This window comes from Malurus melanocephalus, unplaced genomic scaffold, assembly GCF_030028575.1.
Source record: "Malurus melanocephalus ecotype Western Australia unplaced genomic scaffold, MMel_1.1 scaffold_94, whole genome shotgun sequence".
Classification (NCBI taxonomy): domain Eukaryota; kingdom Metazoa; phylum Chordata; class Aves; order Passeriformes; family Maluridae; genus Malurus; species Malurus melanocephalus.
In genome coordinates this window covers 1,948,146-1,961,533 of record NW_026623326.1, presented here as the reverse complement: position 1 = coordinate 1,961,533, position 13,388 = coordinate 1,948,146, and the positions used below count along the sequence as shown (strand labels likewise).

At 39.8% G+C, this 13,388-nt stretch overlaps 1 protein-coding gene across 8 annotated transcripts in view; it reads right to left on the bottom strand.

Moving 5' to 3' along the window:
• Window positions 1-13,388, bottom strand: part of KALRN (kalirin RhoGEF kinase) — a 464,979-nt gene that overhangs the window by 229,578 nt on the left and 222,013 nt on the right. For all 8 annotated transcript variants that reach the window (XM_057368584.1, XM_057368576.1, XM_057368577.1 and 5 more), the window contains exons 7-8: window positions 11,711-11,902; window positions 5,104-5,235 (exon numbers count right to left, since the gene is read on the bottom strand). In XM_057368584.1, coding sequence (XP_057224567.1) covers window positions 5,104-5,235; window positions 11,711-11,902 — 324 coding nt within the window. The remainder of the gene's footprint in view (window positions 1-5,103; window positions 5,236-11,710; window positions 11,903-13,388) is intronic.

The window sequence follows — 13,388 nt, the reverse complement described above, 5'->3', positions numbered from 1 at the left end:
CAACAGCTGACAGAGAACAATCTAGCTCATTCTTTTTCTGCTGCGTTTTTTCCTTATTTCAGTCAAAAAGGTAGAAAGAGTTCTTTASATCTCTTTTTGACTTGTACTTATACATTCAGCACTTGCCTTTGCCTCCAGTGGGCCTGCTGTGTCCCTCAGCAGGAGCACAGGTACTGCACTGCTGGGCTGCACACCGAGATCCCAGGGCTCTATCCATTCTGACACTTGCACTGAAAATTCCTGACGCACACTGCTTGGTGACAGGTGGCATTTGCAAGAGCAGGCCTATTTTTGTGAGGAGGTGGCATTTTAAGAAAACCACAGATGGCAGAGTCATTCATATTCTGTATAATATGGGAGAGTCCTTTCTTCATAGGATTACTAAGTATGTCTATACGTTATGAAGTGTGACATTCCATTCTCTATTTCATTCAGTGGCAGTGAAAAATAAATTAGTATATGACTGATTCTTTTCTTCCCCAAGAACAGCTCAGAGGGACCCATGGTCTCCATTTTCAATGAACTACAAAGTTTGCTGGTAAATGCAAAGCCCTCTGCACACATCTGACCTTTTTCAAGCACAATAAAAGATATTTGCAGATGCAAAGACATCGGGACATTAAAATAACTCAGAATGCTTGATTTTTAATGGCAGATTTTTTTTTTTTCTGGGAAAATTCCTGGGCCATTTTTGTATTKTGGATCAAAATGACAAATGCAACCATAAAAACCAAACTTCTACTAAAAAACCCATGCATGCACTGATCCTCTAAAAATGGCTTTTTGAAATTTTTTAGTTCCAGATTATGAAATGAAAATATTTTACTCAACAGAAATGGAAAATGAGGACACTACTGGAATCCCTCTCTCTTCCCAGCTCACTTTTTTCTTTTCCCTCTGAAACAAACTGCAGTGAAAACTACAAGATTTTCTGAAAAGTGTATTTGTATGCAATTACCAATTACCAATCTTGCCAGAAAACAGATTAATGAAATGTTTTTCATCCAGTTCAAATTTTGAACACTGCGAGTCAAAAGGATATGACCCATCTCAAGAATTTCYATGTCTCATTTGTTCCTGCATTATAAGTTGTTCTTTCAAATGCAGCAAATATCCTTTAATGCCCAAAATTGTGCTTTTTGGCAAACCAGGTCACATCCTGGTCTGTGATGGCATTGTGTATCTGGTGCATTTGCAGAGAAATCAAGGTGCTTTGAGATGCATACTGACAAAAATTCGAGTAAAATCTCTTCATATTTATGATTAGTGGTCTTAGGCAAATTCTTGGACATTTTTAAGTATTCTAGGCAATTTGGAGTTAGATCAGGAAACAACTGGAGAGTACGTCAGGAGCGGCTTTCCATACTCAATTTCAGCTGCTGCTGAAGATCAGCTGGAATAATTTGCACATGCTGGTGCCTTCTGGGGTCACAGAGGGAACAAYAGCAGTGGAYAGTRGTATTATGATAGAGGATTTTGGGASRAAAYACTGAGGCACAGGTGTTACCTTGGCAAGATTATGGAGATGGCATTAGCTGCTAGTCAGGAAGAAGCAGCTCCCAGAGGARGGAGATAARGCATGCTACACCCTGTTTTATCTGTGGGAAGACAATCAGCAAAACCTTAATCACTGGGAACAGGAAACCAAGGCCAYGGACACATGTGGGTGCAGCTCATTGGACCAGGAACTCACTTTYTGTGCTGGCTAAATTCACTGTGTACATTCACTATGCTCCTCTTRTTGTTTGGGTTTAGAGTTGCCCCGAACCAGTCCCTGGGTGGTGTTCCAGTGGTTTTAGTAGAGTCCCTGTTCATTTACACTAAGAGCAATCACAGCAGAACYGGGACTAACAATAAAGGTTCAAAAGTTTACCAGCAAGACAAGTGATTGCACAGAAAATATGACAGACATGTTTTACTCAGGATAACTTTCTTACAAAATTTGTGCTATAATACAGACCTATTAATAGCGACACTTCTGCCTTGTCTCTTTTCTCTTCTGTGGGATGTAGGTTTTTATCTGCTGTATGGCAACTTGTTTCTCTTGTCTCTCTAAAAAGCCTCAGAGATTACAAGTTATGATATTTTTCCTGATGGGTATGACTTTCTAGTTATTCTCTGCACAGCCAGAGATAAAAACCAGATTTCAARTGCTTGTGTTGTCCTTTTAATAATCATTAATACAAATCAGAGCTTATTAGAAATGGTTTTCTGCTCCCCAGTTTCCATGCCTGTCCTGTCACACTGGACTAAATAAATGAAAAGGAGAATGGTGACCATCAGGTGATGAGTGATACCGAGCATTCACAAGAATTACACAGATATTCGTATACACAGATAATCATATCTGTATTTCATATCATCTGCAGCTCTGAAGTTCTTTGGCTTAAAAGTTTTCTTTTCCAAAAGTATTGCAATTTTGAATATKACTGCATTCCCAATGAATAGGCTCAGAAGATTTGTGCTCTCAGAGTTCCCCAATGAGCAAATTTCAGAGAGGAAGCGAACAGCCTCACAAATGGAGAAGCCACCTACTGKGCTCTTTCAGTCATTTCCATGTTCTCCTTATAACTGCAAAAATAAATCAACAGAATTCTTTTCATGTCAATCTTTTTGAATTTTTCAAGGACTGTGCAAGGTTTGTCACATCACTTCACTTACATCTTATTTACACCATATTTTTAAGTACTGCAGAAGTCTTAAGCTGAATGGACCTGCACGCCACAGGACTTGCAGTCCCAGTAAGGTGTAAGGGCCAACAAACTTGAGGCTTTCTCACTCATTTTGAAAAGTACACAAGTGCTGCTGGACTCTGGGAAAATTTAGTTCACCACCTGACACGAAACACATATACCCTCCTAACACCTGGTGATGCTCCTGGCTTTGTGGTAGGAAAAGGATGGGCAGAATGCAAATGCTTCTGAAAATGTTATGTGACCTTGGGAGAACAAAAAAAAAACCAGATTTTGTTGTGTTGGTGGAATCATCCCATGGCTGCTCTGTACACAGCTAGGGAAAAAGTGAAAATCCACAGATATCCTTTACAGTGGGCCAGGAAGACCTGCAGAGCCTTGGAAGYGACAAGACTAATGGTGCCATTTGTGAAACAGCTACAGTTTGCACTAGGGGGAAAAAAATGGGGTTTAGAGCAAATATATCATTCCTCTAGGAAGAGACAGTGAAGTGCAGTTAAGTCATAGTGAACAAGATGCTCTTACCATCAACCACGCTCAAGTCTGACTGGAACAAAACTCTCCCTCCCTCCCAACCTTATCTTTACCACATCAGTGCAGTCCCCAGTAGGGGTGTCTCAGTTTTTTTCTCCTGCTGTTTATCCATGAGAAACACTGGTGGAGGAACACACCTGCACTCTGGCTAGAGACATTGAGAGGAAATCTTTGCAAGAGTGGAGTCTGCCAAAGGAATAMACCTGTGTGTATCTCCTCCCTCCAGCACTGCTCTAGCCAAAGGAGAAGCAAGAGCACCCTGCAATGCTCAGAAAGAGGAAGGCCTGTTCCTCCAGCAGCTTGGTTTAGTGCAGGAGATTTCTTAGCTGTGGATTGCACAGTCTGTTATGTCCACCTCCACTAATTCTGAGTTTCACTCATGATCAATAAAGGAAATAAGGCAAAAAGTTCTCACTGCAACCATTATACAAATTGGAGAATAGGCATGTGGATAGGAGGCACAACTCCTAAGATTCTTCACCTCCTTACATAGCTGTGGAAACAGGGCTGAACATTTCCAAAATAACAGACTGTAACTTTTCTGGCAATTCTATGTACTGTTTAAAATGTTTAGTAAAACAGTACAGAAATAATTTAAACAGCCATGTTTCTGACAAGTTATATCCTTCCGAGGAAGCATCAGCAAAAGCAATAAGGATGTCAATCATTGCTTTTGGTAATGAGTTTTAAACTAAATTTTCATTCCACAGAAACTAAAATTGAGGCTGACAAACAAAATGCCAGTTTCAAACATCATTATCTTTTATTTAATTCAAATTTGACTTAAATTTTAGAAATATTTTAAAATGCAACCTAAAAAACGTAGTTTCACCTGACTAGGCACTTGTATRAAATTGATAGCTGCAACTAGAGGTCAACAGGACTCTTCTTTGTTTGGCACACAATGCACTGTTCCTGAGAAGCCTGAGGATTGTATAAGGTTGTACCCTTTGTGATTGCAGCCTAGACTTGCTCATTCTAATCTGACTAACTCCCAAATTCTTGCAGTGTTTGGGAAAGTGGAGATTTCTATCTAATATTCCTCATTTCATCGAGGTACCGGCACAACTGCACTGTGAATGAATGAGTGCCTACCACCAAGATTAAATAGTAAATGAGCTTCTCTTCTATTTATATTATTTTTCTTTCAAGGCCATGATTACCAGAGCAAGGGATGAGCATGTAGGAGATATATATATAATATTGCTATATAATATTGCTATATTCTGTCCTGGAGTSTTCACTTGGTAATTTAATAAGCTTGGAAAGCCCTGCAAGGACCAAAATCCCTTCTCAACCAGAAGACACTTCAGTACAGTCCAGGGAAACCAACTTTTTGTCAGTAGCTTTAACTTCATGCTGTATCCTGAATGGGGAAARAAGCAAGTAAAGAACTTCATGTGGGTTTCTTTGACAAAATGCCAGAGAATTTGTCTCAGCATTCTTGGCATCCTCTTTTAAAGGAAAATAACACATACCCTATTTATGTAGGAGATATTTTACAACAGTATATACAAATACAYYRGACATGGTGCTTAGGGACAGGGTTCACTGGTAGAGGATAGCTTTAGCTCAGCAGTTGGACTCAGGATTTTAAGAAATGGCTTGTTTYTGGGGTGCCAACACTGGTTCTAGATTTCATTTCTCTATGGGGTTTGTCCCTCAGATTTRTCCTTTGGTTCTTCCCATACAAGCAAATTGCTGGGAAGTCATGCACTACAGCCTGGGATTAGGGATTAGGTCTGACCCCATCTTTGAAAGAGTTGCAGAAACGTAAAGCAGAACTCACCTCATTTAGAAAAGCTAAGCTCCTAAATGCAGCCATGTGTCTGTTACCRCTCAGCAGGTACTCACATTTTCTCTGGGAAGCACCTACCTCTGTGTAGGCCTGTGTTACTTGCTCATAGAGGGTCTGGTGATGGTGGATGGCCATTTCCAGGTCCTGCATTTCTGAYGGGAGGCCTCCGTCACTGCACATTTTGCACCAGGCATCCACACCTGAAAGGAACTGAAACAATTCCAGGACCCATGAGCAACAGTGACATGGAACAACATCTCATCAACATKAGAAAACTTTGTAAAGTGCCACAGATGACTGCAGCAACAACTGAGAACACAGCAGTTGTAAAGGAGTCCTTTGGGCACCTTGGAACTGCACATTTCTGTTACCTCCTCAGTACCTGAAGGACACCTAGATTCACTAACAAATGTTTTCTGTCTTCTGGATTAAAAATTAATGCACTTTTAAGCAGGCTCAGCAAACACCCATTCTAAAAGCCTCTGCACACCATCAGGGAGGCTACAACACTGCATTCCAAAAAGGGAGGCTGCAACATATTTAGACAAAAAAATCAGTGTCAAGCACAAAAGGACACAGTGACAGCTCCAGCTGCATTTGGCACTGTCTCATCTGTCTTCCCTCAGTCATTTACCTGTCCTTAAAACTACTCACTTGAGCAACAGAAAACTCCCATTAAAATCACTGCTGACAATTACTTCAGTGAAAAGCAGACAGTTGGTATCCAAGGGGTTCCCAACCCAGGTCCAGCTCAGTGGGATTGCTATTAGGATGCCAAGGCTTTGGTCACACATGTGCTTCTGGCCGAGGTCAGCAGTGATCAGATACCATTACCATCTGATGAAGCTAAGCAGCCAGCACAAAATGATCTGCTGGTCTCAGTCCAGCTCCTGGTGGGCAGATGTCCATGAAAAGRAAGGAAAAAACCAACAAACCAGCACTGCCATTGCAACTGATATGGTTTAGCACCTTGGTTGGAAGCCTTAACAGCCAGCCAGAAACTGAACACTTCAGGGAGCAAAGGGGTGGAAAAAAAAATTTTCCACTTTTAAAGGCCTCCAGAGCAGTGCTGATGCACTTTGGCAGAACAAACTGGGCAAGTTCTACTGGGTGCTGCCTGTTCTGTAAAGGAAAAGAGGAATTTAGTCCTAAGACTCCCACCCTGTTTTTCTTTTAAGCAGGGCTTAGTTCAATGACACAGCTCACATGCTCATATTTAGTCCATATGAACTRCCTAATGCCACCTCATTACTTCTCATTAATGCTTTCTCTTCCTCCATCTTTCTGTTAAACCACCCTGCCATACCTTGGGCTATTTATAAAATAGAACAGCAAATTATATAACAGATGCAGTGCCCTGTAGGATGAATGTATAATGCCACAAAACCACCCCAGGATCACAGCTCTGCTGCCTCCTGAAGTGTTCACCTGTGGCTTGTTAGCACAGCACTSGCAGCACGAAGGGCTGTGTGATTCAAAGCAAAGAATTCCAATTCAACTCTGTCCCTGGCATCAGCATCCTTTTTTATTGGTAGTGTAAAGCTATTCACCATGCTGCTGTGTAATCAAGGCCGTAAAGTGTTTGCATTGTAAACACTTCAGTGCACAAAGATTTGGTGACAAAGATGAATTCCTAAATGTTCATGTCTACAAAGTATAAATCTACCAGTGACAACTGAGCTTTATAGAAAGCTTTAGGCAAGGATGGCAGGCTCTCTTGCACTGCTTTGACTTATGATCTGTTGAATCTGTTCAGACGAAATCCCCAAACACCCCTGCATAAAGCTGAAGTCATCATATTTTGTGCCAAAGTAATGGAATTCACATAATATCCTCTGCAGTTWAAGAGCACAGAGCAGAGATCAATCCCTTTTGGGACTGTGCCATGAACCTCTTGGTTGAAACAGTGAACAAAAGACCTTTACACCTTATAGACGAGTGCTCCTGCTGCTGGAATCACACTGCTACAGCTCTTATCAAAACTGCTGAATTCTACCAATCTTAGTAAAAGCTCTTACAGTCATGTTACTCATCTACTGCCACCTCCCCAGACTGTGATTTGCACAGTGGGTGGGAGAAGTCTCGAGAAGATCCAGTGCACAGAACCACATGTCCATCTTGCTGTCTTGCATCTACCTTTTGTACACAGAAAATGTCACAATTACTTTGTTAATTTTGCTTTTGCCACTGGCAAGAGCAGTTGACATAATCTGTTTTAAAAAGTTTTAAGAGATGAAGCTTGTCAGTTTTACTCTGATATTTTGAAACAGTGCAGAAAGGTCTGTGCTGTGTGTGCAGAGTCATGGAGGAAAAGCAAATGGGTTTTTTTTAAGGATTGTTCAAAATGTTAGTTCAGGCCATAGGACTATTGATTKGGGTATTTTGAAAACAGCAGCTTTGTTAGTTTTTGTTATTTGTCACACAGTGTGCCAGACAAAAAAAATTATTTAAATGTAACCCTTCAGGCTAGAAGTAAATCCTTATCACAAAATCACCATTTGAATAAGTTACAAAAAGTTCCATTTAAAATTATAAATTACTGTTAGTTTGGAACAGGAGTCATTACTGTCTACTGGAACTCAATACCATTTAAATGAAATGCTTAAATTCATAACTAGTTTATTGACTAGAATTTCTCCTATTGGGAACATAAAATATGCTTAAATATGATTTGAAATGACAGCCTGCAATAATTGTCCATGCTTTTCAAAAAGGCTTAAGAAAGATTAAGAAGAATGTAACCCAAAAAATAAAGAAGTCCTTACGGTACCTTTGTGCCTGCAATCCAATCCAATCTAAAAGTAACTTTAAAGTGATGATCAACATTTTCACACAACTCACAACCTGAGTTGCAGATTTTGTATGCAGATTTTAACAGGTATTCTCAGACCTCTTACTAATTTTCCTCAAGGATTGCTCTGCTATACCATGTGGTTGCTCCAAAACACAGCTCAGACACTTTGTACTCTGCATTTCTCCATTTTTTTTTTTTTAACGGTTCTTGCTTACTGCTTGTTCCTGTGTGGAAGCTGCAGGATAACCAGGATGGTTCTCCAGGACCCAGAAAATTTAAAACAAAATTCTAGTGTGCTTTCATGCTCCRGAATGGCTGCAGGGAAAGATGGGGAGAAAGCCTTGAAGCCACTTTCCTCAGTGACTTTTGAAACCTCTTACTACCATGAATTTTTTGTTTTTTGTATTAATTGTACTGAAGCTAATTGTCTTATTGTTGTTTCTGGAGTTTCCCTATCTATTTTGGTCTTAGCYCTGCATCTTATAGATATTATTTGGCTTTTCCTTTCCTCCCTTTTTTCTTTTCCTCTCTTTTTCATTTCCTTGCCTCCTGAAGAGGAGCTGAGGAAGTGTTTAGAGAGAYCCAGGCAGAGCTGAGAAATGAGAACCATCAGCTCCGTGGTTGTGGAGTAAAGTAACTATGAAACAACTGGTCAGGGGTCACTTTTCTGAGAATCAGCACATATAGTGTGTGCACATAACACCTACTACCTTAAACATTAACTCTGCTCATGAGGGATGACTCAGAATTAATTGGTTGAGAACTCCAGGCTGATTCAAAACATTAATTTGTTCACTCTGACAGGATCTGTGGAGTGAACATCCTATGAACACTTCAGGACACCTTCAGAGAYTGAATCCAAGATGGGGAGGACACCTGGTATGGGTGCTTCCCCCATCTGGTGCTTGTTGAGCAGGAATCTCATCTGGAGTAAATCTACAATCTCAGTGAGATAAGACACGTTGTCCTACGTCCTCCTGACACACATTAAGATAGATAAGCTGATTCTCTTTTGCTGTAGAATATCTCCATGTTAGCACGAGAAAGGAAGGGAAAAAAAAAAAAAAAAAGGCAAGAGGAAAAGAGGAAAAAACCCAAACAATCAATGGATTAGTAGCAGGTGGAATGACAGGACATTTGGGAACCTGAACCTGCTGAGTGGTACCTTGACCTGGACAAATAAGTTTTTTGAGTTTAGTCTACTGGCTTTTGATCAAACACTTGTGCTGAAGGGTGCCTAGCTGGAGGCTAAGTAGTTGGCAAGGTTTGTCTTGGTTTTTTTCTTTCTTTTCATTTTTTTCCTTTTCTTTGCTGTTTTACTGATGATGGTTTAGTACAAATTGTGCTTACGAAATTTAAGAAAGACACGTATGTACACACACACACAAAATAAAAATTGAAAAAAAAAAAAAAAGCAAAAAGCAGCAGCATCCAGGAATCCATTCAGCTGAGTCCCATTCATACATGCCATATGTATCTGCAATAAAAGCCAGGAAAGCAATGTGATTCTGAGACACATGAAGACAGATGTGAGGTTCAATTCCCAGGAGGGTTGACTCAGCCTTTCATCCTTCCAAGCCCRACAAATTGTATTCTGTGCATTTTTCTGTGTGGGGTCTTTAGGAAGAGACCTTGAAAAAACAAATTTCTTCCTGCTCAGCTTGCATAGTATAGATATTTCATAAATCTCTGTCCCAAGCTAACAACTCCCTTGCAGGCTGGGGTGTGCCAGAGGCTGAAAGATTATGGTCCKGGTAGACTGGCTTCCTGTTGGCATCACAGAAACCTTCAATCAATAGGAAGGAATGAACAAAGAGACTGCAGCAGCTTATTGCACTGGAGCAGGAATGACAATCTGCACCACAGATCGGTGTGAGGGAAGCAGGGATACACTGTGGGAGAAACGGCTGCATCTGCAACAAGATTACCCTTATTGAGAGAACAAAGGGAGYGAAAATAGATTTGATCTGCAACAGAGGAAATAGTGGGTTTATCTRTATCTTTGCTTCATAACAAAGCCCTATTTCATAATAAGCCCTATTTATTGTAAAATAATGAAGCCCTGATCTGAGTTTAAAAAAACYCTGGCTGATGCCAAATAATAAAGAGGCACATTTGGAATGAATGTTTGATAGACGACAGACTTAGTTATAGACCAAATCTCAAACACCTCACTATATATACTATACAGAGGTTAAAYGACCAAATTATTATCTCAAGTCATTGGTTTATCCTACCAGAATTACTAAAGCAGGGATGAAATTTTAGTCCTGGCTCATGGACACAGTGACACCCACATTTCTTTTTTGTAGCTGAGTTCACAGGTTTCACACCACCATTGATCTTCCACTGAATTTTCTCTTACTGAAAGTGAAGAGCAACTGCTGTCACAATTAGCAAATTCTCCTGTCTATCAGTAATGAGAGATTGGCTTCTGTTAGACAGCACAAACTTCAGTTTGTTGGGAAGAGGTGCCAGACAGATCAGTATAGTTTTCTGGTTTATTGCCTTTCATGATGAACAATACCTCAGCAAACAAGACTGACACTTCAGAAAAATAAGGGATCACTCATTTAAAAAAAAAAAAAAAGCTGTAAAAACGACCCCAAACCTAAACCAAGTAAACAACAAGTATCTGATTCAGTAATAAATCCTAAACATTTTCACTGTGACTATAGACTGCATATAAATTCTTGGTTTGATTTTCCTTTATGAATTTATGACTAATCATTAACATGAAGACTATACCTAATCACTACAGTGCCCATCGTGAGGAGATGAAAGTTCTTGCACTTGGCATATTCTCAGATTATCGGTCTCATCAAAGGCACTGAGTGTGCTTACATGAGTAAGTGCCCAGTAGGGTGAGTAATTGCTCTATGCTATTGCCTGTTGTCAATAGGAAACACAGAATAAAGAGCAATCCATTGTTAATTCTACAGCCAGAAACAATGAGGAAAATCTTCATTCTAAGATAACCTTTTTTATACATATATTCTGGCTTAAGAGACAGTGTCTGACTTAGCTCTCACAATTTCTTTTACAGATGCTTCAAGTATAGGTTGTTTTATAAACATCAAGCACACCCACTTAGTAGCTTTGGTATTAACGACTTGGAAAAACAAGCACACAGCAACACTGAAGAGAGCCCCAAARCAGTGTTTGTCACTGGAAAATGAATGTAATCAACATATAATCGAAGTTGAACCATCATCACTAGGTAGACCTGGTTTAGATGCAAAAAAAAAGCACAATGTTTATTCAGTGACATTTAAAAACATTTCTAGCTATGAATTATGGAACTATTCTAGCAGTTGTTAAAGACACAAAATAGAGTTCAGGGATATTGAAAATTTTCTTGGATGTTTACAACTGTCTCTGAAATATCTATTTGGTGAGGTCTAACAAAGGCTGGGGCTGTGAAGAGCACTCTAAGAGTAAATGTTGGAATGAATTCTATAATTTTCATTAACAATAATGTTCTTTGGCTCCTAGAAACTGCCTGCTGCTCTGGGTCTATGTCATATGTGCAAATGTTCCTCTGCACATATCACATACTCATATGACTGCAGGTACTGCTTTCCTGACCATAATAATCCTGAATTTATCCACAGCACTAATGAAATATTAGAAATAAAACASCTTGTTACTGCACCAGTGCACTTTGGTTATGATCAGATTCTTTTTCATTACCAAGGTGAAAATATAATTTCTTAGCCACCAAGGGACATGGGATGTTTCGGGGGTGGAAATGTTATTGCTGGTTTTTCAGACACTGAGCTACAAGGAATAAAGCTCTCAGCCTCCCTGCACAAAAGCCAAAAGCCATCAAGTAATAYTTGCAGCATCATCATTATCGAGACCATTTTGCCTCTCACAAAAGCAACTCACCTGTTCAGCTTTCTGGTGAAAGACAGCAGACATGGCTAAGATGGTGCTGCGCTCATCCAGAGCTGCAGCAAAACTCTTCCACTCTTGATCCAGCTGGCTGGATATCTGTTTGATTTGCTGGGAAGCRTAGTGGCCTGCCTCGGAGAGCCGTGACGCCACAGACATGATTCGATTGATGTTGACATAGGCATTCTGAAAATTAAAAAACACACATAAATAAAKGGAAGGAAGAACTGAGACCACAATGCATTCATTACACATTCCAAACACCTTCAGTTGGAGTAAAGCYAAGCAGTTCAGTGAGAGCAATCAACCACCTGCTTAAAAATGCATGAATAGAAGGCAYACTACCTTCCATTCTAAAAACACATCCCTCCGGATTATTTCTGTACATCTATGCCATTATCTAACACAGTTATCTCCTCCTCTCTCCTTGAATTTATTTATGTAAAACTGATTTTCCATACTTTAGCTATTWACTTACCTGTTGGGGTACACTCCTCGCTTCTATCTTACTCCTGATATTTCTATTGCTTTAATTCATATTTCTGGATGCTATATCCACATATTCATAAGTAAAAGGTTTGCTTTAAGCCCTTTGAGAACTGTCTGATAATCCTTTATAGACATGAAGTGTCAACAAATGGAAAAGACTTATAGAATTTAGAAGAGCTCATAAGGATATGCTGGAGAAATATAAGTGTTTCCATAGAAATGTCTATTACACTGTAGCCTTCAGTTAAAATGTTATCTTTTCTGCAGGCTATTTTAAGCTGTTCTCCAGCAGAGATATTATTTAACTCCATTCTACATTTAGAAGGATTCAAAAGCCTCTAAAAGGGTAATATTTTCTGTTCTTTCATAAGAATTTTCCATTATTGTTTTTAKTCGGCCTTGAGAAGTGGAAGAATAGTTCTTTTCTCAAACTGAACTGTGGACAGCAACGTAATTGCATTACAATATCCCCATTCTGCATAGGAATGTAATGCTGAAAACAAATAGTCATCATGGCAGTGTCTTACAACGATTCACCATCAAAAGATAAATGACAGCTGTCCTGCAGATTTCTGGAAAGTCATTTGATGGAAGCACTTTTCCCTTCTCTTTCCTCCTCACCACAGGAAAGGAACATCTYGGAATTTGAGATGTTTTGCTGTGTTGACTTACTGCTGCTTTCTTGTCTCACTAAACTTGTTCCAAAGGGCTTTAGAAATTTTTGAGAGTACAATCTGTGAGACCCCYATGCACAAGGACAGAGACAGCCCTGATGATTTTAGCAGCATTACTCATGGGCAAATAATAAATCAGAGATGGAAGTGTTTGTTGGAGCAGGATCTCATCAGAGTGAGTGGGAGCAAAACGTGGAAAGGTATCTGCCAATCCAAACATGMAATGCAACAGAGCACTGCCAAGGTAGGCACAGGTCCAAACTAACTTGTAAAGCAGGGCAAARTATGTCTGCAAAGTGTGTGGGATAACCATGAAGTACATTCATCATAACTGTAGGTGCTAAAGGGGAAAAAGATTGGGCCCCAGTCCTTTGAGCTACTCAATTCTCCCTGGCAGAACCATGACTGTGACAACTGTCACATAAATAACAGATCTTAAGTGATACCCAGCATTCAGTTTTGGTTTTCCCCATATCACAAAGCCTTTTCTTAAAAATTGGATTTGACTC